Raw genomic sequence first — 23,047 nt, 5'->3', positions numbered from 1 at the left:
CTCAGCGGTTCCAACGTCACCTCTTGAGTGCCGCTCAGCGGTAGTTTGCCGCTGAGCGGTGCCTTCGACTTCTCCTTTTTGCACTCTTTCTTGTCTTTTCTAATGTCCTCTCTCTTATTCTTCACTTCTTTCACCAAATTCACCTCAAAACCTGCACAAAAACACTTAAATCAAGCATAAACCTGTCCAGCTCTCTTATTTCTGAAAATATAAACAAAAGGCATGATTTCAAGCTAGTTTCTAAGTCTAAAGGTTGCTTTTAGTATCAACTTTAAGCATGAAAATAACAGTTTTTCAACTGTTATCAATAGGTCCTATTTTTTTTTCTAGAAAAATCAAATTTAAACACCGAACAGCGGAACCCTGCCTAGACTAGGCTCGTTTGCAGTGCGCGGACCAACTTCCGTTCTCGCCGTCGCCACACAGAGCGTAACAGCCACCGGCAAATCTCGCCGTCAGTCAGGTACTTTTCCTTTTCTCTCTCTCTGGTCATCAAAGTTCAAACCCTTTCAATGTTTGCGTTGTCATGTGTAGTGCCTTGCAGTGTCACCACTCACCACCCAATCCCTATTTTCTGTTAAACTCGTAAAAGTTGCTATGCTTTTCTAATTTAATCAATTCAACATTTACAACCAAGAAAAATGGAGTTTACGACAGCTTTGTATAAGCTTCAAACATTGAACATCTTGATAACCAATTACTCCTATACTATATCGTTCTCTCAATCAAACTTATAACCCTTCCTTGCCCTTTGTATCGATCTCACAAAAACTCTTCTTAAAAATCCTACATCTTGAACTTGCATACCACTCAACCATAAAATTGATCTATAGCATAACCGAGTCACTAAAATCATTGCTCTGTGTTGTTAGTTTATTAAGTGGGAAGGGAACACTGTCCTTCTCATATATAATTGACCCAAATCTTTCTTCTGTAACTATTAAACTAAAAGCCTGCTCATTCTCCTTTAAAAATTTGTTGAAATTCGGGGAGTGCTAGAATAAAATAAAAATAATAATAGTATGCAGATTGAATTTGCTTCGAGAACCACCCCTTTACAATATCTTTCTGTCCGTGGTGTACTTTCCTCTTTTTCTTTGCTTGCAGTAAGATTAAGAGCAAACTTAAATGTTTAAAAGGGTAGGGACACGACCAGATTTATTTTCTTCAAATGCGTTGTTATTTTGTTGTTTGCTGATTTCTAATATTTATTTCTGCAATATTATTTACCTAGTGCCCCACTTATTGGGTAAATGTTTGTTGTTGTCTATATGATATTCATTCAAAGTTCAGATTGCTTGATTTTTTGTAACCTTGTTTTCATCCTAATCTTTACAGAGCAACTGGAGTTTGTTCGGTATGTTTTCAATTGAGCAGTGTTATTAATTCGAACTGCTCTCTCACTCATCTCACTGCATGACCCACAAACTACTTGAGCCAACACAAACTTTTAAATGGCTCAGATTCATCAAAATCTCACCATTTTGTTTTAATAACTTTAGTAGAAAATATCATTTTTTTTGGAAGCCAAGAATATAAAGCAAATAAAAACAAAATCCAGCTGCTTATGTCTCATCTTTGTCTCCCTTTTGTCTCTGCCATAGATTGACTTGAGGATGGAATACGTCAGGCCAGAAGGACTTCGACTGGATGGTCGCAGACCCATGGAGGTACAGCTATTATTTTTTTCTTGGGCTTTTTTTTTCCTCCTTTTTTCTTCACTTAATATTCATTCCAAAAAAGGTTCCTTTAGATCTTTCAAGAATACTCATGAAGCGTATGAAATGCGGAGTATTAATAAATAATAATATTCTACATGAATTCTTACATAGTCATGAATTACTGAAGCTTTATGTTAATTAGTATATATAAGATCTGGTAATAATTCTGCATATGGGTTATACATAGATGAGCCATGCCATGGGTAATGGAAATGTGTAAGGGCACATTTTGAACTGCAAAAAAGCATATAAACAGATTAGAAGCAGTCAATAACCTTAGTTCTGATAAACATTAAAACCTATCATGATGGACGAACGCCCGAGGAGAGGTCGATTGAAGCTGCGCGAATACAAACCGGACCTCCTCGAAGCTTCTCTGACGAAGAATACACAACGGAAAATGACAAAAACAGAGGGTTAAACTCGATAGAAACCCTAGAAATGGAAGGAAACCCAATATGAACCGATTAATCGGTTCAAAATGAAGATTGAACGATGGAAAAGGTTTGGAACGAATCAAAAGTAATTTTAATCGGCTAAAATCAGAGAAAATGATGAAGGATGAAGAAACCCTAGACAAATGTGCAGATGATTTGGTGACAGTGGAAGAAAGATGAAGAAACTTGTGAATCTGATACTTACGGAGGAGAAGAGATGGATTTGTGATGAAGAATGGCTGGCGACGAGGAAACTCTTGAGTGGAAGAACGAGATGTGGTTCTGCGAGATGGAGAAAAAGCTCTCACGAAAGAGAGAATGTGGCTGTGCGTGTCTGATGTGTGAGAAGAAAAGCAAATGATGTGGAACGAGGGAGCGGACGCGTGGCTGAAGAAGGAATTGAAAAACGCTGACGCATGCGAGGTGGCAGCGAAGGAGAGGTGGCGTGGAGGAATGAGTAGCACCGTGGAATTTTGGAGAAATGGAAAAATAGAGTGTGCTTGGAAGGTGGCTAGAGGAAGTCTTTGGACTCTCTAGCCTATGACTTTCAAGAGAGAATTATTCTGATTTCAGAAATATAATTCTCATTCAGCTCAAAAGTGACAATACAATAGAGGAGCTGGGTATTTATAGTAACCCATGCTCCTTAAGAGCTAAACTATAAAAAGTAAAAAAATACAAAAAGAGGACTACGTCAAGTACGATTCCATCATATCACTTAAAAGCTACAAATGTTGTAGTTTGCCAAATGATAAAAGTAAGAAAATGGAGGGTTCTAACCCTAAGGATGTCTAACCAACCTTTTTTAGTGAGATATATGAACTTGGTCCTATGACAAAATGAGCTAATTGAAAGCAGCATTTTAAGGTCTGGCCTATGGAATTCAGTCCTATTTAACAGCTGTGATTTGGACATGATTTTGGGATTCGACTATTTAAAATGAGGAGATGCAATTTAGAGGATAAGGTGAAGTTATTACTATTTATTAAAAATTTAGTATTTAAGAGTGTGATAAAATATATGTACATGTATAAGAAACTATGAAGTTATTAAAATCTCAATGACTATTAATGCAGTTTATCCTCTAAAGTGTTATTCCTTCACTGCAGAGGATCTAAATCTATGATTTTATATTTCTTTCTCTACTGATCTTTTGCCTTTAACTTTTTCTCCTCTCTTTATGGTATATTGTAGATGCGACAAATTCGTGCAGAAATTGGTGCTGTATCCAAAGCAGATGGGTAAATGAATTTTAGCTTTTTAGAAAATTAAGTTGTGATATCATTTGAAGCATTTGACCATAAAGTTTTTTTATTTTGAAAACAGTTCTGCCATGTTTGAGATGGGTAATACAAAAGTTATTGCTGCCGTCTATGGCCCTAGAGAGGTACTGTTTAATTATTTACCTTGCTAATGAAAATTTGTCTATGTAATTTAAGGATTGTTAACTATCCTTTTTCAGTGTTAGTTGGTTTAGACATTTAAAAAACTTTGATGTTGTAGTTGAGCTTTAGATGATTTGCTGTTTTTCTTTAGTAACTTCTCTGCATTTCAGGTGCAAAATAGAAGCCAAATAACCAACCATGCTCTGGTAGTTTTTTTTTTTTTCTAAGTTATGTTGTCTGTATTTATATGAATTGTAACAAAAACTTAATTGTTGCTTATGTGCAATGTATGTCTATAGGTTCGGTGTGAGTACAGCATGGCTAATTTTAGCACTGGAGATCGCATGAGGAAATCAAAGGGTGACAGGTTTTGCTCATTTACTTGCTTTTGTTTAACTTCCTATTCTTTTTGACCTTTCACTTATTTTTTATATATTCGTAGTTTTATACTTATCAAAATGGTATTGGAGCATAGACTACTAGGATGATAGTGAATGTTGCATTAGTAGAATCTATCTTAAGAGTGCCTTGTAATTTGTAAATTGGACTTTTTGATCTTTTTACTGAGGTAAGAATTTAATAGCAATGGTGGTAATGCATGTTTAGACTTTTAGAGTATAAATTTTGATTATTAATTAGTAATATATATATTATTAATTAGTAATATATATATATATATATATATATATATATATATATATATATATATATATATATATTGCATTTGTTCATGTGATACAGTATAATTTTTTTTTTAATCTTGCATTCATAATTTTCTATGTAACAACTATCTTGCTATCCACTAACGTATTGTAGTGTTTTTGGGGCTGGCTGCTCCATGCCTTTGATATAGCTGACTACAGGCTCAGCAATGGGTTATGTATCATAAAACAATGAAAAGCTTAACCCCATGCACCCTTTTACTGCCTTTTCTCATTTTTAATCTTTTTTGCAAGCTTTGACTTTTTGAGTAATCTTTGGCCAAAACTCACTGAATAGTTTTGAATGGCTTAACCATCAATGTTTGCAGATATAAATGTTATCATGTTTTGCTTTTCCTTCATAGTTTTAATATGGTTCTCATTGTAAGGTTCTCTTACAGAAGGATAATAGGATCACTTCTTATTTTTTACTACGTGATTTGAAGTTCTCATTCTACAGGAGATCAACTGAAATTTCCCTGGTTATTCGGCAAACCATGGAAGCATCTATATTGACACATCTATTGCCTCGATCTCAGGTTTTATTACACATTAAGAACTTATTTTGTCATGTGCTTTGCTTTCCCCTAGTCCTCCCTAATGTTTTACTTATTAAATTTGCAGATAGATATATATGTCCAAGTTCTCCAAGCAGATGGAGGTAACTAAGACTTGATAATGGGATCTTGTGATTCTCTTCTGTCATTGCCATTTTATTAAATGAGTAAAGAGAGAAAATAAAATGGCAATGACAGAAGAGAATCACAAGATCCCATTATCAAGTCTTAGTTACCTCCATCTGCTTGGAGAACTTGGACATATATATCTATCTGCAAATTTAATAAGTAAAACATTAGGGAGGACTAGGGGAAAGCAAAGCACATGACAAAATAAGTTCTTAATGTGTAATAAAACCTGAGATCGAGGCAATAGATGTGTCAATATAGATGCTTCCATGGTTTGCTGAATAACCAGGGAAATTTCAGTTGATCTCCTGTAGAATGAGAACTTCAAATCACGTAGTAAAAAAATAAGAAGTGATCCTATTATCCTTCTGTAAGAGAACCTTACAATGAGAACCATATTAAAACTATGAAGGAAAAGCAAAACAGGATAACATTTATATCTGCAAACATTGATGGTTAAGCCATTCAAAACTATTCGGTGAGTTTTGGCCAAAGATTACTCAAAAAAGTCAAAGCTTGCAAAAAAGATTAAAAATGAGAAAAGGCAGTAAAAGGGTGCATGGGGTTAAGCTTTTCATTGTTTTATGATACATAACCCATTGCTGAGCCTGTAGTCAGCTATATCAAAGGCATGGAGCAGCCAGCCCCAAAAACACTACAATACGTTAGTGGATAGCAAGATAGTTGTTACATAGAAAATTATGAATGCAAGATTAAAAAAAAAAATTATACTGTATCACATGAACAAATCCAATATATATATATATATATATATATATATATATATATATATATATATATATATATATTACTAATTAATAATCAAAATTTATACTCTAAAAGTCTAAACATGCATTACCACCATTGCTATTAAATTCTTACCTCAGTAAAAAGATCAAAAAGTCCAATTTACAAATTACAAGGCACTCTTAAGATAGATTCTACTAATGCAACATTCATTATCATCCTAGTAGTCTATGCTCCAATACCATTTTGATAAGTATAAAACTACGAATATATAAAAAATAAGTGAAAGGTCAAAAAGAATAGGAAGTTAAACAAAAGCAAGTAAATGAGCAAAACCTGTCACCCTTTGATTTCCTCATGCGATCTCCAATGCTAAAATTAGCCATGCTGTACTCACACCGAACCTATAGACATACATTGCACATAAGCAACAATTAAGTTTTTGTTACAATTCATATAAATACAGACAACATAACTTAGAAAAAAAAAACTACCAGAGCATGGTTGGTTATTTGGCTTCTATTTTGCACCTGAAATGCAGAGAAGTTACTAAAGAAAAACAGCAAATCATCTAAAGCTCAACTACAACATCAAAGTTTTTTAAATGTCTAAACCAACTAACACTGAAAAAGGATAGTTAACAATCCTTAAATTACATAGACAAATTTTCATTAGCAAGGTAAATAATTAAACAGTACCTCTCTAGGGCCATAGACGGCAGCAATAACTTTTGTATTACCCATCTCAAACATGGCAGAACTGTTTTCAAAATAAAAAAACTTTATGGTCAAATGCTTCAAATGATATCACAACTTAATTTTCTAAAAAGCTAAAATTCATTTACCCATCTGCTTTGGATACAGCACCAATTTCTGCACGAATTTGTCGCATCTACAATATACCATAAAGAGAGGAGAAAAAGTTAAAGGCAAAAGATCAGTAGAAAAAGAAATATAAAATCATAGATTTAGATCCTCTGCAGTGATGGAATAACACTTTAGAGGATAAACTGCAGTAATAGTCATTGAGATTTTAATAACTTCATAGTTTCTTATACATGTACATATATTTTATCGCACTCTTAAATACTAAATTTTTAATAAATAGTAATAACTTCACCTTATCCTCTAAAGTGCATCTCCTCATTTTAAATAGTCGAATCCCAAAATCATGTCTAAATCACAGCTGTTAAATAGGACTGGTTCCATAGGCCAGACCTTAAAATGCTGCTTTCAATTAGCTCATTTTGTCATAGGACCAAGTTCATATATATCACTAAAAAAGGTTGGTTAGACATCCTTAGGGTTAGAACCCTCCATTTTCTTACTTTTATCATTTGGCAAACTACAACATTTGTAGCTTTTAAGTGATAGGTTTTAATGTTTATCAGAACTAAGGTTATTGACTGCTTCTAATCTGTTTATATGTTCAAAATGTGCCCTTACACATTTCCATTACCCATGGCATGGCTCATCTATGTATAACCCATATGCAGAACTATCTGCAGATCTTATATATACTAATTAACATAAAGCTTCAGTAATTCATGACTATGTAAGAATTCATGTAGGATATTATTATTTATTAATACTCCGCATTTCATACGCTTCATGAGTATTCTTGAAAGATCTAAAGGAACCTTTTTTGGAATGAATATTAAGTGAAGAAAAAAGGAGGAAAAAAAAAGCCCAAGAAAAAAATAATAGTTGTACCTCCATGGGTCTGCGACCATCCAGTCGAAGTCCTTCTGGGCTTACGTATTCCATCCTCAGGTCAATCTATGGCAGAGACAAAAAGGAGACAAAGATGAGACATAAGCAGCTGGATTTTGTTTTATTTTGCTTTATAGTCTTGGCTTCCAAAAAAAATGATATTTTCTACTAAAGTTATTGAAACAAAATGGTGAGATTTTGCAGAATCTGTGTAAGGACTTGGATTTGAGTCAGCAAAAAGGGGATGACAAGTGGAAAAGATGAGAGGTTGAGTACTTTAAAATAAAAATTGAAACATTGATTTTTAACTCATTCCTCTTGTCTGAGAAACCATTCCTCTTCCTGCAAGCTCTCTCCTCCCCCTATATCTTCTCCCTTTCCCTTCTTCACACTGAACCATTAAATTCTCGATTAGGTGCTGCCCCAACGATCACAAAGTAGCGGGTCTTGCTCTTAGTCGATCAATTTCTCTAATCAGAACCGGTAAGAAAACCCCCTTTCTCATGTGCCCTAGGGTTGTAAGCATGTGATTGAACTTGTTGCATGCAACCCATTTCGTTTTCTTCCGTAATCTAGCTTCTATTGGGTTCTAAGATTCGTTTTCTATCATCAATTGATGATTTATAGGTGATTCTAACATTTTGAGAGTGCAAGCAAGTGGTCTAGGGTTCCTACTTGAGCTTGGTTGTCTACACTAGAGGTAAGGGGAGCTAGTTCTACTTTTGATTTTACTGTGTGGAGTGAATGCATGATAAAATTTGTAGTGGTTTGTGGTGGAAGCATGAACTTGGTTCTAGCTAAACTTGAAATGCATGTATGGAAGTGTGTGTTATGTGTATTTGGTGATTGATGTCTATAAACTGTTTGGAATGACTTAGAATGATGGAATTGTGTATGTTGGAACTGTTTTAGCGTGAAAATTATGTGGTAGTGCTGTTAGAAAGGAAATAAAGTGTCTTTAGGGTCAATTTTAGGCCATTTTAGAGGAAGTGAGGTAGGGATTTTGAGTAAATGAAGGCTGCAGTGTTCCTGGACTGTTTGGGCAGCCTAGACAAGTCCATTGTGACTTGTTAGAAACATAAGAGTGGTCGGAAACATGTTCCAAGTAGTAGAATCAAATTTGGGTCCCTAAGTTGTTGAAGTTAGTGTTTTGGAGCTGAAAGTGAACTTTAATCACTTAAAAATGGTAGTAGGAATGCTTAGAATCAGTTGGACAAGTTTAATTAAGTCTAAAACGAGAATTAAGAGTCTAAGAAGTTGAGAAAAGTGGTTAGAAATGGTCAAAGGGAGGTTCTGTTACCATTATGCAGAATTCTGCATAATTCTGCAGAATTCTGCAGAATGCGCAAACTGACCGTTCGTCCATGTCGGATTTGAACGCTCGGTCATGCCATGTGCTGAGTGACGTTCGGTCAAATGTTGGTTTGATTAGCGTTCGTCCTTGTCTGGGGAGCGTTCGGTCTTAGGGGATGATATTAACAGCGTTCGGTCATTGGTTTAAATAACGATCGCTCAAGTTATGGTTTAGTAACGATCGCTCAGGTGTTGGTTAGTAGCGTTCGTTCAGTTGATGGTTTAATTAGCGTTCGGTCAGAGGTTGAATTAGTAGCGAGCGTCCATAAGTAATAGCGAGCGTTCATGTTGGTGGCGTTCGGCCTTGGTTTAGTTGCGATTGTGAGTGTTCGACCTTAAGTTTGTATTCTTAGGGTTGAATCTTAAGCGTCCGGTCTTGATATTGGTTAGTGATCGCTAGCGCTCGGTCTTCATGTTTGATCGTTGAGCGTTCGTCCAAACAAAGTCCGCCCAAGGGATTTTGACGTTCATTCAAACAGTGTCCGACCAATGGGTTTTGGACGTTCGTTCAAACAGTGTCCTCCCAAGGGCTCTTGGCGCTCGTCCAAATAGTGTTCGTCCAGTGGTGATATTTTCTGTTATGTTTTCTCTCATTCCAATAAGTTATGTTATTTAAATATTTCGGTTACAATTTATGAATGCATCTTCATGTGATCCAGATTGGTTGAAAGTGTATGGTTATAAGTGGTTTATGATGTACATTGTTGATCCAAAAGGAATATCATAAGATTTAAAATGGTAGGATTGAATCGGAAATTTAGATCTCTCGGTGGGATCAGTTAGTGTATTGAATGAATGTAAGAGGCTTCCATATGGGGGTTATCCCTAACACTCCAACGGTCTTTCATTCTCACTTAGAGAGGATTGACGCGTGTGGTGGGAGTAGTGGGAGGTCCTAGGGTAGACGCTATCACTGGAGGTCTATTCCGCGGTAACGGACTAGCCTTGTGTATGGTCGGGTGGAACCCCTCGGCAATGGCTTTGCAAAGCAGTAGAGGCCATCACAAGTGCACAACCCGCCCCAGCTCTACATACATTCTATGTCCGGACGTGTCTAGAGTCTTAACATGATAGGATGCTTGTCTTGATGAGTTTTATGAAATGAATGCTTATGTTTATGATGACTAAGGTGTTTATATGTGTATGGATATTCTGGTAACTGCTAGATTGATTGAAAATGAATTGTATGTGTTGCATGTGTTTGCCTTTCCCCTTGCGATGATCATCCAATCCTTTGGATGTGAGCAGTAGGTGATGATGTACCTTTGGAGCAAGCTTTGGAAGTTGAGGAAGACCCAGCCCCTAGTGCTTAGGATTTCTACTAGCTAAACAACTCTTTATTTTGAAAGACTTCTAGCCTTCATTTTAGCATGATCTGTGTTTTGGAGAATTATGAACTTGTACTTAAGTTTTAAAGTTTCCCAGCCAGACTTGGATAACTGTACTCCTTAATTCTATCTATTGTGTACTCTTAACTGCTTTCTATTATTATAATCGCTGCATTCTACATATATACATTGTTATATATTTTGGGATGTCAGCATGTGACACCCAGGCACTAATGAGAGTGCGGGGAGTGACGCCGGTGCAGGTAGCATGGTGCAGGGGGCACAGACAAGGAGCGGCTCCTGGCAAGGCTTCCGGTAGAAGGGGTACATGGATGAATCGAACATACACCGGAATGAGAGGGATCTGGAGACTATATAGGTATGGGACTATACCATTGAAGGATAGCTTAAAGGAATTGATTTGACTACTCATATCACCAAATGCATTTGCTTTTCGGTTGCCCGACTCATAAGAACTCCATGGTTAAGCGTGCTTAGCCTAGAGTAATTCTAGGATGGGTGACCTTCTGGGAAGTTTTCCCGGAAAGTGTGTGAGTGAGGACAAAGCACACTAGAAAGCCTAGTGGTGATCTGTGGGGGCAGTCGACGGTCCCTGTGACGTTACAATCTACCGAACAAACTCCAGTTGCTCCTAAAGATTAGGATGTAAACAAGGTTACAAATTCAATCTGCATACTGTTATCAGTGTTCCCTTCCCACTTAATAAACTAACAACACAGAGCAATGATTTTAGTGACTCGGTTATGCTATAGATCAATTTTATGGTTGAGTGGTATGCAAGTTCAAGATGCAGGATTTTTAAGAAGAGTTTTTGTGAGATCGATACAAAGGGCAAGGAAGGGTTATAAGTTTGATTGAGAGAACGATATAATATAGTAGTAATTGGTTATCAAGATGTTCAATTTTTGAAGCTTATACAAAGCTGTCGTAAACTCCATTTTTCTTGGTTGTGAATGTTGAATTGATTAAATTAGAAAAGCATAGCAACTTTTACGAGTTTAACAGAAAATAGGGATTGGGTGGTGAGTGGTGACACTGCAAGGCACTACACATGACAACGCAAACATTGAAAGGGTTTGAACTTTGATGACCAGAGAGAGAGAAAAGGAAAAGTACCTGACTGACGGCGAGATTTGCCGGTGGCTGTTACGCTCTGTGTGGCGACGGCGAGAACGGAAGTTGGTCCGCGCACTGCAAACGAGCCTAGTCTAGGCAGGGTTCCGCTGTTCGGTGTTTAAATAGGTCACTAAATAGGTTTAATAGGTCCTATTTTTTTTTTCTAGAAAAATCAAATTTAAACACCGAACAGCGGAACCCTGCCTAGACTAGGCTCGTTTGCAGTGCGCGGACCAACTTCCGTTCTCGCCGTCGCCACACAGAGCGTAACAGCCACCGACAAATCTCGCCGTCAGTCAGGTACTTTTCCTTTTCTCTCTCTCTCTGGTCATCAAAGTTCAAACCCTTTCAATGTTTGCGTTGTCATGTGTAGTGCCTTGCAGTGTCACCACTCACCACCCTATCCCTATTTTCTGTTAAACTCGTAAAAGTTGCTATGCTTTTCTAATTTAATCAATTCAACATTTACAACCAAGAAAAATGGAGTTTACGACAGCTTTGTATAAGCTTCAAACATTGAACATCTTGATAACCAATTACTCCTATACTATATCGTTCTCTCAATCAAACTTATAACCCTTCCTTGCCCTTTGTATCGATCTCACAAAAACTCTTCTTAAAAATCCTACATCTTGAACTTGCATACCACTCAACCATAAAATTGATCTATAGCATAACCGAGTCACTAAAATCATTGCTCTGTGTTGTTAGTTTATTAAGTGGGAAGGGAACACTGTCCTTCTCATATATAATTGACCCAAATCTTTCTTCTGTAACTATTAAACTAAAAGTCTGCTCATTCTCCTTTAGAAATTTGTTGAAATTCGGGGAGTGCTAGAATAAAATAAAAATAATAACAGTATGCAGATTGAATTTGCTTCGAGAACCACCCCTTTACAATATCTTTCTGTCCGTGGTGTACTTTCCTCTTTTTCTTTGCTTGCAATAAGATTAAGAGCAAACTTAAATGTTTAAAAGGGTAGGGACACGACCAGATTTATTTTCTTCAAATGCGTTGTTATTTTGTTGTTTGCTGATTTCTAATATTTATTTCTGCAATATTATTTACCTAGTGCCGCACTTATTGGGTAAATGTTTGTTGTTGTCTATATGATATTCATTCAAAGTTCAGATTGCTTGATTTTTTGTAACCTTGTTTTCATCCTAATCTTTACAGAGCAACCGGAGTTTGTTCGGTATGTTTTCAATTGAGCAGTGTTATTAATTCGAACTGCTCTCTCACTCATCTCACTGCATGACCCACAAACTACTTGAGCCAACACAAACTTTTAAATGGCTCAGATTCATCAAAATCTCACCATTTTGTTTTAATAACTTTAGTAGAAAATATCATTTTTTTTTTATGCCAAGAATATAAAGCAAATAAAAACAAAATCCAGCTGCTTATGTCTCATCTTTGTCTTCCTTTTGTCTCTGCCATAGATTGACTTGAGGATGGAATACGTCAGGCCAGAAGGACTTCGACTGGATGGTCGCAGACCCATGGAGGTACAGCTATTATTTTTTTCTTGGGCTTTTTTTTTCCTCCTTTTTTCTTCACTTAATATTCATTCCAAAAAGGGTTCCTTTAGATCTTTCTAGAATACTCATGAAGCGTATGAAATGCGGAGTATTAATAAATAATAATATTCTACATGAATTCTTACATAGTATATAATTAGTATATATAAGATCTGCAGATAATTCTGCATATGGGTTATACATAGATGAGCCATGCCATGGGTAATGAAAATGTGTAAGGGCACATTTTGAACTTTAAAAAAGCATATAAACAGATTAGAAGCAGTCAATAACCTTAGTTCTGATAAACATTAAAACCTATCATGATGGACGAACGCCCGAGGAGAGGTCGATTGAAGCTGCGCGAATACAAATCGGACCTCCTCGAAGCTTCTCCGACGAAGAATACACAACGAAAAATGACAAAAACAGAGGGTTAAACTCGATAGAAACCCTAGAAATGGAAGGAAACCCAATATGAACCGATTAATCGGTTCAAAATGAAGATTGAACGGTGGAAAAGGTTTGGAACGAATCAAAAGTAATTTTAATCGGCTAAAATCAGAGAAAATGATGAAGGATGAAGAAACCTTAGACAAATGTGCAGATGATTTGGTGACAGTGGAAGAAAGATGAAGAAACTTGTGAATCTGATACTTACGGAGGAGAAGAGATGGATTTGTGATGAAGAATGGCTGACGACGAGGAAACTCTTGAGTGGAAGAACGAGATGTGGTTCTGCGAGATGGAGAAAAAGCTCTCACGAAAAAGAGAATGTGGCTGTGCGTGTCTGATGTGTGAGAAGAAAAGCAAATGATGTGGAATGAGGGAGCAGACGCGTGGCTGAAGAAGGAATTGAAAAACACTGACGCATGCGAGGTGGCAGCGAAGGAGAGGTGGCGTGGAGGAATGAGTAGCACCGTCGAATTTTGGAGAAATGGAAAAATGAGAGTGTGCTTGGAAGGTGGCTAGAGGGAGTCTTTGGACTCTCTAGCCTATGACTTTCAAGAGAAAATTATTCTGATTTCAGAAATATAATTCTCATTCAGCTCAAAAGTGACAATACAATAGAGGAGCTGAGTATTTATCTTGAATTAATGGTTTTCTTAAAGATAAGAATAACTCAAGATTTGAATTGTCATATTTTGAAAATGTTTTCATGACAATTGGTTTGAAAGAGAAGTCAAAAATTGAAAAGTAATCAATTATTGGAAAAGAAGTAAAGATTTGGAAACCTTCCCTTTTTTGTTCCAGTCTTTGAAAGAATAGGATTTGTCATCAGTAACAATTTCTCCTTTTCTTTCTTCTCTCTTTCTTTTTCTTCTCTCTTTCTTGCCTTTCTTTCTTTTCTTGTTCTTTTCTCTCTTCTTCTCTTCTTAATTCCTCTCTTCTTCTCTCTTTTCTTTTCTCTATTTCTTCTCTTCTTAATTTCTCTCTTTTTCTCTCTTCTCTTTTCTCTATTTCTTCTCTCTCTCTCTTCTCTTCTTCTTTCCTTTCTTCCTTTTCTTTTCTCTCAATCTCTCTTTCTCTTTTCTTATCCTTGATCTCCTTAAGTCTTGCCCCAAATTCTAATTCTCTACGAAGAAACCCATGATTATTTAAACTCTCAAGAAATAATTTTCCATCATTAATGCAATCCCTAATTAGTTCTAGGTTTCTTTTAATGCTTGAAAGCACAAACTTTCTTCTCATGCAAGCTTTTAAATCACGCCAATCACGTATGGAGGACTTTCTACCTTTCCTAACATGATATTGTCTTTTATCCCACCACTCACTTGCATTTTCTTCTAACTTAGAGAGATATATACTAAGAACATAATATTCACTCTCTTCACAAAACCAAGGATTTATTTTATCAATTTCTTTTTCCCAAGCTAGGTATGTTAATGCACCTATATCTTTACCAAAGGATGGAAGATTCCTAGCTTGTTTAAACATTTCATCAACTTTATCTAACCTAGAAGACCTATATGAACCATAAGACATCTTTGTTTTTAAAAGTTTTCTTAATCTATAGGGTTCAAAACTTTCACTTAGACAAGTCCCAGGTAAGAGAGGTGAGCTAAAGAGCTGCTTAAGTACCAAATCTTGCCTTGCCAGAAATGTCTTAGGCTACTAACTAATTACCCCTTAAACTAAAATCACCTTTAGAAACAAAGTACACAACTCAAACAATTAATCACAAATAAAAGACTAGACTCTCGGACTCTAATGTGAAAAGGCTTAGAGTTTAATCCCTTTTAGCCTAATCAACCCTAAACGTGAACACAAAATCAAAGATACAAAAACACTAAAGAAACCAGCGGACTCTAATGACCCCTACGAGATACACAAATTAAGTCAATATTAAAGTCTACTCCTATGGTGAAGCTTGTAGCTTTGGCTAACAAGACACATTCACCTGTCTAGCTATGCTAAAAATAAAAGCAAATAAAGTTGCCAAGAGTTTGAAAGAGCACCAAGGACTCTTCCTAAACACTTGGACTTTATAAAAGGCCCTTTTACAAAACAAAAGCTAAAGCTAACAGTAGGCTAACACAAGCCTATTACAAACAAATTGAAGAAAATAATTACAAAAGAAAAACTATACTAGGCTGCTACGGTCCTGGTCCTGGTCCACTTCATTCATTTTGATGCCAAGTCCTTGTGCCAAAAAAAAATGTACACTCCTGTTGCTGGTTCGGCCAGCTTTGGCCCCTTTTCTAGCTTCTGGTTTATCCTATAATCACAAATCACAATTGGAATCAATGTGCCTTATCTACACACAGATATCAAAAGGATTAAATTCACACAATATAAAAGATTCTTCCCTTTTCTCCTAGTCTCGTACACTTGATGCAGCTATATAAATTTCTGTTGCTCTCAAATGACAAACTGCAATCAAAGATTCACAATCAATTCAGCAGAGTAACCATCAATGCTATCAATTTCCAGCTAAGACAGAAACAATTAAGTAATCCAGAGGCAACAAAATTAAACAACTCCCCTAATTAAATGGTTGGTCTATCTTGCTGTAAACTCTACTGATATTCTGCTACTGCTTAAAATTCTTGACTCCAAATGTTTATCAACTCTGCACACAACAACATCAAACCAGATTCCAATTCAGCAAATCACATCATCCAACAAATTGCAAGCTATAACACAAACAGTTAAACAAATAGAAGTAATATAGCTAAGCAACTTCCCTGATTAATGCTATTTCTAGTTGTTGGTTTTAGTGGACTTTGTTGTAGGTTCTTCCTTGTGCTCAACTAATCAGCAGATTCATTCTTCACTTTTTCCCTGCACTGATTCGTTTCAGATCTGCTCACAGAAATTGCACCAACTCCAGCAAAAATACACAAGGACATAGATATTAAACCAGATGCAATGGGTGTAATTCAAAGCTGAACTAAACTGATTTAAACAACCATTCAATTCTAATTTAAATTCTGATCAATCCAATGGGTAAAAGAATTATGTGCTTAATTCAACCACAACGTCAGAATTGGAAAGTAAGTGCTTTAGTCACTTCTTCAAATGGAATGATGCTTTGGCAGTTAAAACAAGTTCATGCACAAGACTAATTACTCCAAGCAAATCAATTCATGCATAAATCAGTCCATGAACAACTAACTAGGTGGCATGCAAGGTATTCAATCAATCAATCTGAATAAAACTGAAATCTGCATGTGATTAATACCAGGAAAACATTTTCTATATGCATTTGGAAAAATTGATCTCAACAACGAAAGAATGATGGTGCTAATAAGTATTCAACAGATTTCAACAATTGTAAGCAAACCATGAAATCAGTAATCACATTCAGACATATAATATCTCAATGATTTCAGCAAGCAGTTTATAATCCAAAATGAATGCAATGTCAGTTTAAGCAAACCACAACTGATCCAATCTAATTGATCCAATTTCTTTTCCTGCACAATGAACAATCACAAAACAGTTAGATTAACAATGAATTCTCTATTTCAAAGTGCCAAGGAATTAGGCCAAATCAGCCTTACAAAACTCACAACACTCAGGCTTCTTTTTAAAAGCTTAAAGCACTCAAAATGTAAAGGTTTGGAAGGGAGATTCTCCCTTGGCAGTACACAGCTGGAGAGTATTCCAGACCACCACCACCTAAAATGCTACCAAGCACACAAACCTTCTTTCAATTTCCAGAAATCCAGAGTGAAAAAGCTTCTCAAGTAATAAAGAAATGGCTAGGCAAAGATCAAAGTAATGGACAGACAGGTAGAACAGAACAGGACAACCACTAAAGCAAAAGAATTTACAGCACAACAGAGAAACTGACTCAAGATCAGATTATGAAAGCAAACAAAGCTCAAATTAGAACAGCTGAACAGATTTTACATGTAATGTAGACAAAACTAAGACATTCAACAATGACAAGCAAGAAACAAAGCTTTTGATCACAGTAAGCACTCAAACAGGATCCTAAGATCAGTTCTAGAGTAGATTTCAAAAGCAATAAAAGATCAAGAACAAATTGCAGAATTTTTGTAAACAAATGTTCAAACTGATTCACTTTATTTCAGACTTGTAGTGCAGCATTTAACATTGTTAATTTCAGCCTTATGCACTGTTTTACAATGAAATCAGTAGAATCAACTCCAATTACAAGTGTTACTGCTAGGTTCAAATTCAAATCACAGATTTAGTGGTTGTTTTGTACAAGATTACAAGTACTGCTGATGTGATGCAGATTTTTGTGGACTTAATCATCAACCACTTACAAATTTTAAGCCAGAACAACTTTGACACAAAGGTGCAGTAACACAAGTCAAATCAAATTTAATTCTGCAGAAAAGAAATTAAAGCACTCAGACACAATGACTCTAGGATGTACTGATGTTAGAACTTAGTAATGATCTAATACTAAGTAGAACAAACACACACTCAAAACATTAACACAGACTTCAAAGAAAAACCAGTTCGGTGTAGCTGGCCAAATGAAAGACTGATGCTGCTGTAAGCATCTTGCACCCAAGCTCAATGCAACATTTCATAGCTTAATTGGTGTGCATTTGCTATCCACAAGCAGATTCAACTTTCAGCTCACAGAATTTCAAAAGTGCAATACAAATTACATGTAATGGTCAGCATCAAAAACTCAAGACAGCTTCAGATAAATGAAATGAAATTAAACTGCTGTTGAAGTCTGCATCAAGCTCATTCAATTGAATGTCACTGCTTATGATGATGAACAGATCTTACTCAAAGCAAAAAAAACTCAATTGAATCACAGTTAAACTCAGATTTAATTGACAATTAAAACAAAATAACATGACATAGACAAAACAGAAATGGATTTAGAAATTAAAATACTCAAACAAAGACTTGCACCGAAATAAAATGAAATAATACTCATATAATGACTCAAAGGCACAGAACAAGAAAGCTTAAACAAATAAGTAACACTCAACTTGAAAACCTAAACGCAGAAATTGAGATCCAAGAACGAACAAACATATTTGAATCTCATACAGAAAAAACAACACATACTGAAACTGAATCAAGGCAAAACACTTTGAGAATTCCATGACGAACAAAAGTTAAACACAAGACAGTAAAGAAATTAACTAAGAACGCGAAAATGGAAGAATAAACTCAGAATCAAGACAGAATCAAAACACAAAACTAGAACAAAGACAGAGACACGAATCAAACTGAAACAAGAATCGAAACAACTCAATAATGGAAGAAAACTCAGAACAGAGACGAACCGAGATACTTACCTCTGAAGCGTGTTCGAACCTGGCTCTGATACCACTTGATGGACGAACGCCCGAGGAGAGGTCGATTGAAGCTGCGCGAATACAAACCGGACCTCCTCGAAGCTTCTCCGACGAAGAATACGCAGCGGAAAATGACAAAAACAGAGGGTTAAACTCGATAGAAACCCTAGAAATGGAAGGAAACCCAATATGAACCGATTAATCGGTTCAAAATGAAGATTGAACGGTGGAAAAGGTTTGGAACGAATCAAAAGTAATTTTAATCGGCTAAAATCAGAGAAAATGATGAAGGATGAAGAAACCCTAGACAAATGTGCAGATGATTTGGTGACAGTGGAAGAAAGATGAAGAAACTTGTGAATCTGATACTTACGGAGGAGAAGAGATGGATTTGTGATGAAGAATGGCTGGCGACGAGGAAACTCTTGAGTGGAAGAACGAGATGTGGTTCTGCGAGATGGAGAAAAAGCTCTCACGAAAGAGAGAATGTGGCTGTGCGTGTCTGATGTGTGAGAAGAAAAGCAAATGATGTGGAACGAGGGAGCGGACGCGTGGCTGAAGAAGGAATTGAAAAACGCTGACGCATGCGAGGTGGCAGCGAAGGAGAGGTGGCGTGGAGGAATGAGTAGCACCGTGGAATTTTGGAGAAATGGAAAAGGAAAATGATAGTCGAACAACTTAATTTGACAACATTTCGACACAGCCTACGTGTCAGCATATGAGCGGTCCACGTTTTGAGGGAAAAAGCTGCTGAAATCTGAGAAAACCTGTTTCAATTGTGACGTGGCGAGGGACGGGCACGGGCAGAGTAAAAGTTGCGTTTCAAATTTGAAATTCATTTTCGAACTTCGTACAGAGAAACCGCGCGAACATTGGGGACGGATGCTGTGACCTAGACAGAGAGACGAGAGAGTTGGAGAAAGGGTTCACGAGCGAGAGATAGACGGAGTGCTTGCCGGAGTGCCGCCGTTCACTGTCGAAGGCCGTGTCGAAGAGATCAAACGCCTCCAGCCCGTTCCGTTTCAGGGGCGCCACAGGTCCGACGTCGACCGGTCGAAGCGAACACGGCATCGTGTTCCGTCCGTTCCGGCCCAGCGACTTAGGGAGGCGTTGAAGGTGCCGCTTCGTCCCAACTGCTTCCGTCCCTGTCCCGGAGTGCCGCCGGAGTGCCGCTGGAGCATCGCCGGAGTGTCGCCGGAGTGTGGACTGTTCGGTGGACCAAAAAGAGGGGTTTTCCGGGTTGTCAGTCCCACCCACACCTTAGGCAATCGTCTCTGTTCCAACCGCCACACGTCGTCTTCACTGAAGGTTGGTTTTTTTTTTTGTTTTTTCAGTGGAATGAATGTTTAATACATGGATGATGTTGTTTGTGGATGGATTTGGTTATGTACGATACGTCTCCCAAGTGAATTTTGTTGTGTTATTGATTTGTATACATGTTCTTTGGTTAATCTTACATTGTTGCTGTAATTTTGTTGGATTGGTAATATGTTGTGTGTGTATGAGTCCCCTTGTTGGGGCTTTAACTTTAGAGGCTGTAATGATTGGCTTGTGGAACTGAATTTTGAGATTTTCTGTTGAATTTATACAGAGCAAAAAGGGTTAGGTTTCCAAAGGGCAAGAAAGTGAAGCCTGGAGATGAAGTTGTGGACAAAGGAAATGTCGAGGAGGGTGAAGTTGACTTAACGAATCCCCAAGTAGCTGCCAAAGCTGCCAAAGAGCGGGCAAATCTAAGAAATCAATCTAGTATTTACTTAACATTGTTCTACTTTTCTTTCAGGTGGAGCATTGCAAAATGATTATGTGTATGATGAATCTTCTGGGTATGGCTCTTCTCTTCCATGTAAATTTTGGGAAATAGTCTGATATACATGACATTATTTATCTTTGTTGTAAATTTCAAAACCAAAAAAAAAATCATTATGGTATTAAGGAGGTGGCAAAAGTTGAGGGTTTGTACCCACTTCTTCTTCTAATGAATTCTGTTACCAAAAAGAGCTGTTATAAGCTTGTTCTGACATCAATATTTGATGGTCCAGGTACTATTATAGCAGCAGTTTGGGCTATTATTATGATCCAAATACCGGGCTTTATTGCTCTGCAGCATCAGGACAATGGTACAACACATTCCTTTATCATCTTTTCGTGTGGTTTGTCAATTTTTATGCTGACATCTTTTAGCCTTTGTTTACAGTAAGTGGTGCCAAACATAGATGTGGATTTGGATGTGTCTTTAGTTGTTTGTTAAAATTTAATCTTGATTTGTGATATTTTTTGTTGGAAACTATATCAAGAGATGTGATATGTGTACGTCAATTTATAGATCTTTGGTGGCATAAAAACATGCAGGGTGATTAGTTGTATAATTAACACCTTTGGCTGAGAGGAGTGATAGGTGTAAATTTTACTTGTTTTTGTTGCTTAAATTGTTGTGCTTTTGAGTAAGTTTTAGTGTTAATTGTCATGAAAAGTATATAATTGTTGATATAAGTATAATTTTGACTGTTTAAATGTTTTTTGATGCTTTTGTTTGTTTATTTCGAAGTAGAATAAGGATTGGATACTATCAAAAACTTGGAGCGCATCATTTGCCTGTCGGCATCGAGAAGAGGACGCTGTTCTTCCGAGAGTTTCACGCCCAAGCGCGAAAAAGAGGGCGCCGGACGCGATTTTACAGAGAGTCTCGCGCCCGGGCGCGACTTAGAAGGATGAAATAAGCCTGCGCGGACTTAGAAGAACGAATGCCAATCGAACAGCAAGCCAGGACGCTCGTCCAGCGCGCAGCGCAGAGGACGCTCGTCCAGCGCGCAGAGGAGGCTCGTCCAGCGCTCAGAGGACGCTCGTCCAGCAAGTGGACGCTCGTCCAGAGAGCGGAGATCGCTCGCCCAGCTGGTAGAGGACGCTCGTCCAGACGCTTGTCGCCAAGAGGGGACGCTCGTCCAGCGCGCAGAGGACGCTCGTCCAGAAAGTGGACGCTCGTCCAGAGAGCGGAGATCGCTCGCCCAGCTGGCAGAGGACGCTCGTCCAGACGCTTGTCGCCCAGAGGGGACGCTCGTCCAGCGCGAAGAGAACGCTCGTCCAGCACGCAGAGGACGCTCGTCCAGAGAGCGGAGGTCGCTCGCCCAGCTGGCAGAGGACGCTCGTCCAGACGCTTGTCGCCCAGAGGGGACGCTCGTCCAGCGCGCAGAGGACGCTCGTCCTATCGACAAATCAGGATCAAGTGCTTGGGTGTTCCTCAAACCATTTACAGCAGATATGTGGTGTGCTACGACTGTCTCATTTTTTGTGATTGGAATTTTTATATGGATTCTTGAACACCGAGTCAATAGTGACTTTCGTGGTCCTCCTGAGAAGCAAATTGTAATTATGTTAATGTACGCCTTTGTAGCATCATATGATAACCTTTTACGGCCAGTTTATTGTATTTGGTGTAGCAATAGGTGCCCCAATGTTCATCTTTTGTTTAAGATTCTAAATCCATTTAACGAGTTATTGATGATTTGAATTATTTTTATACCTTCAACTTTCTATACATCAAAATATAAAATTAATATTAGAGAAAAAATTGTCACAAACTTTATAAGGGGTGTTTGGATCATCGGCTGAAAACATAATATTATAACTTCCAAACGGTTGAATATTGGGTAGAACAGACTCCATTGGGCACATGATCCAAACAAAGTTGATGAATGGAATCACAAATATAAGCATGATAATGTGAAATATTAGGCAAAAAGATTATGATATTTATATCGAAGTTCATCCCAAGGAACCATTTTTTGCATAACTCTTCATGCAAAATTGCATTGGTACCAATGGCTAAATAACTGGGGACTTAAGGCAAAGGTTTTGCATAGTCAGGTCAACAAAGAAAATACCGTTAATTTTTAAGTGCAAATTTTTTTTAATCGTTATTGGACATACAAGTGATGTTTAGGCAATGATTATGATATTTATATTGAAATCTCTGTCCAAGGAACTACTCTTTGTAAAACTCATTATGAAGAAACAACACTGGGAGCAAAGGCCAAATAAGTGGGGAGTTCAGGCAAAGATTTTGCACACACAGGTCAACTGTGAAAATGACATTGATTTTTAAGTGAACCAATTTTTTTAAGACTTATTGGACATACAAGTGATATTCAGGCATTTATTATCACATTTATATCAAACTTCATGCTCAAGGAACCATTTTCTGTAAAACTCATTGTGCAGAAACAACATTGGGAGCAAATGTAACATCCCGATTATATAATAACAAATATTACATAATAAAGATGTCAACATTCCAATAAAGAGAACAGTCGGATCATGACGTGTAATTAAATGTAAAATTACAGTCATCCAGAAATAAAAGAGACGGGAAATTCAAACTTTAATAGCTTAAAGAGTCAAACACTACAAGTGTTCAGATGGGAAATCCCTAAGAAGACTACTCCGCAACCTTAGTATCCTCCAGCTCTTGCTCCAAAGAGATCTCCTCAACAACGTCTGCTCCCATCCAAGTGGATGATCATCGCCAGAGAAACATACCCAAACAGCACACAACACAAACAATGCAAGGGTGAGCTAGAT

The 23,047-nt window shown here is 37.3% G+C and overlaps 2 protein-coding genes and 2 long non-coding RNA genes across 4 annotated transcripts; 2 read left to right on the top strand and 2 right to left on the bottom strand.

The window, feature by feature from the left end:
• Positions 1–3,352: 3,352 nt before the first annotated feature.
• Positions 3,353–4,913, top strand: LOC148199019 (exosome complex component RRP41 homolog). Its single transcript, XM_088112007.1, has 5 exons — positions 3,353–3,399; positions 3,485–3,545; positions 3,843–3,910; positions 4,705–4,783; positions 4,869–4,913. The coding sequence occupies exons 1-5, from the start codon at positions 3,353–3,355 to the stop codon at positions 4,911–4,913; spliced, it is 300 nt and encodes a 99-aa protein (XP_087968133.1).
• A 116-nt stretch (positions 4,914–5,029) lies between these two features.
• Positions 5,030–7,443, bottom strand: LOC148199018 (exosome complex component RRP41 homolog). Its single transcript, XM_088112005.1, has 6 exons — positions 7,390–7,443; positions 6,522–6,568; positions 6,376–6,436; positions 6,014–6,081; positions 5,160–5,238; positions 5,030–5,074 (listed from the first exon to the last, which is right to left on the bottom strand). Exons 1-6 carry the CDS (start codon positions 7,441–7,443, stop codon positions 5,030–5,032), a joined length of 354 nt encoding a protein of 117 aa, XP_087968131.1.
• A 7,576-nt stretch (positions 7,444–15,019) lies between these two features.
• On the bottom strand, positions 15,020–19,117 carry LOC148199017 (uncharacterized). The gene is made up of 2 exons (XR_015785870.1): positions 18,846–19,117; positions 15,020–18,574 (listed from the first exon to the last, which is right to left on the bottom strand). It is a non-coding gene; the product is annotated as an uncharacterized LOC148199017 (long non-coding RNA).
• Positions 19,118–20,154: 1,037 nt separating this feature from the next.
• LOC148199016 (uncharacterized) lies at positions 20,155–20,858 on the top strand. Its single transcript, XR_015785792.1, has 3 exons — positions 20,155–20,295; positions 20,512–20,589; positions 20,822–20,858. It is a non-coding gene; the product is annotated as an uncharacterized LOC148199016 (long non-coding RNA).
• Positions 20,859–23,047: the final 2,189 nt, after the last annotated feature.

This window comes from Vigna umbellata, chromosome 4 (genome assembly GCF_029865625.1).
Source record: "Vigna umbellata cultivar VRB3 chromosome 4, Vumbellata_1.0, whole genome shotgun sequence".
Classification (NCBI taxonomy): Eukaryota; Viridiplantae; Streptophyta; class Magnoliopsida; order Fabales; family Fabaceae; genus Vigna; species Vigna umbellata.
Note: the sequence above shows the minus strand (reverse complement) of the source record. Positions and strands in the feature narration are given on the sequence as shown.

What these genes read in the sequence shown, in the direction of transcription:
- LOC148199018 (XM_088112005.1), bottom strand. Translation starts at nt 7,443, where the DNA reads ATGGAATACGTAAGCCCAGAAGGACTTCGACTGGATGGTCGCAGACCC. An exon ending in AGGAAATCAAAGGGTGACAG is followed by an intron (nt 5,239 to 6,013) that starts GTTTTGCTCATT and finishes CTCATTCTACAG; the next exon opens with GAGATCAACTGAAATTTCCC. An exon ending in ATCTATTGCCTCGATCTCAG is followed by an intron (nt 5,075 to 5,159) that starts GTTTTATTACAC and finishes TTAAATTTGCAG; the next exon opens with ATAGATATATATGTCCAAGT.
- LOC148199019 (XM_088112007.1), top strand. Translation starts at nt 3,353, where the DNA reads ATGCGACAAATTCGTGCAGAAATTGGTGCTGTATCCAAAGCAGATGG. An exon ending in GCTGTATCCAAAGCAGATGG is followed by an intron (nt 3,400 to 3,484) that starts GTAAATGAATTT and finishes TTTTGAAAACAG; the next exon opens with TTCTGCCATGTTTGAGATGG. An exon ending in AGGAAATCAAAGGGTGACAG is followed by an intron (nt 3,911 to 4,704) that starts GTTTTGCTCATT and finishes CTCATTCTACAG; the next exon opens with GAGATCAACTGAAATTTCCC.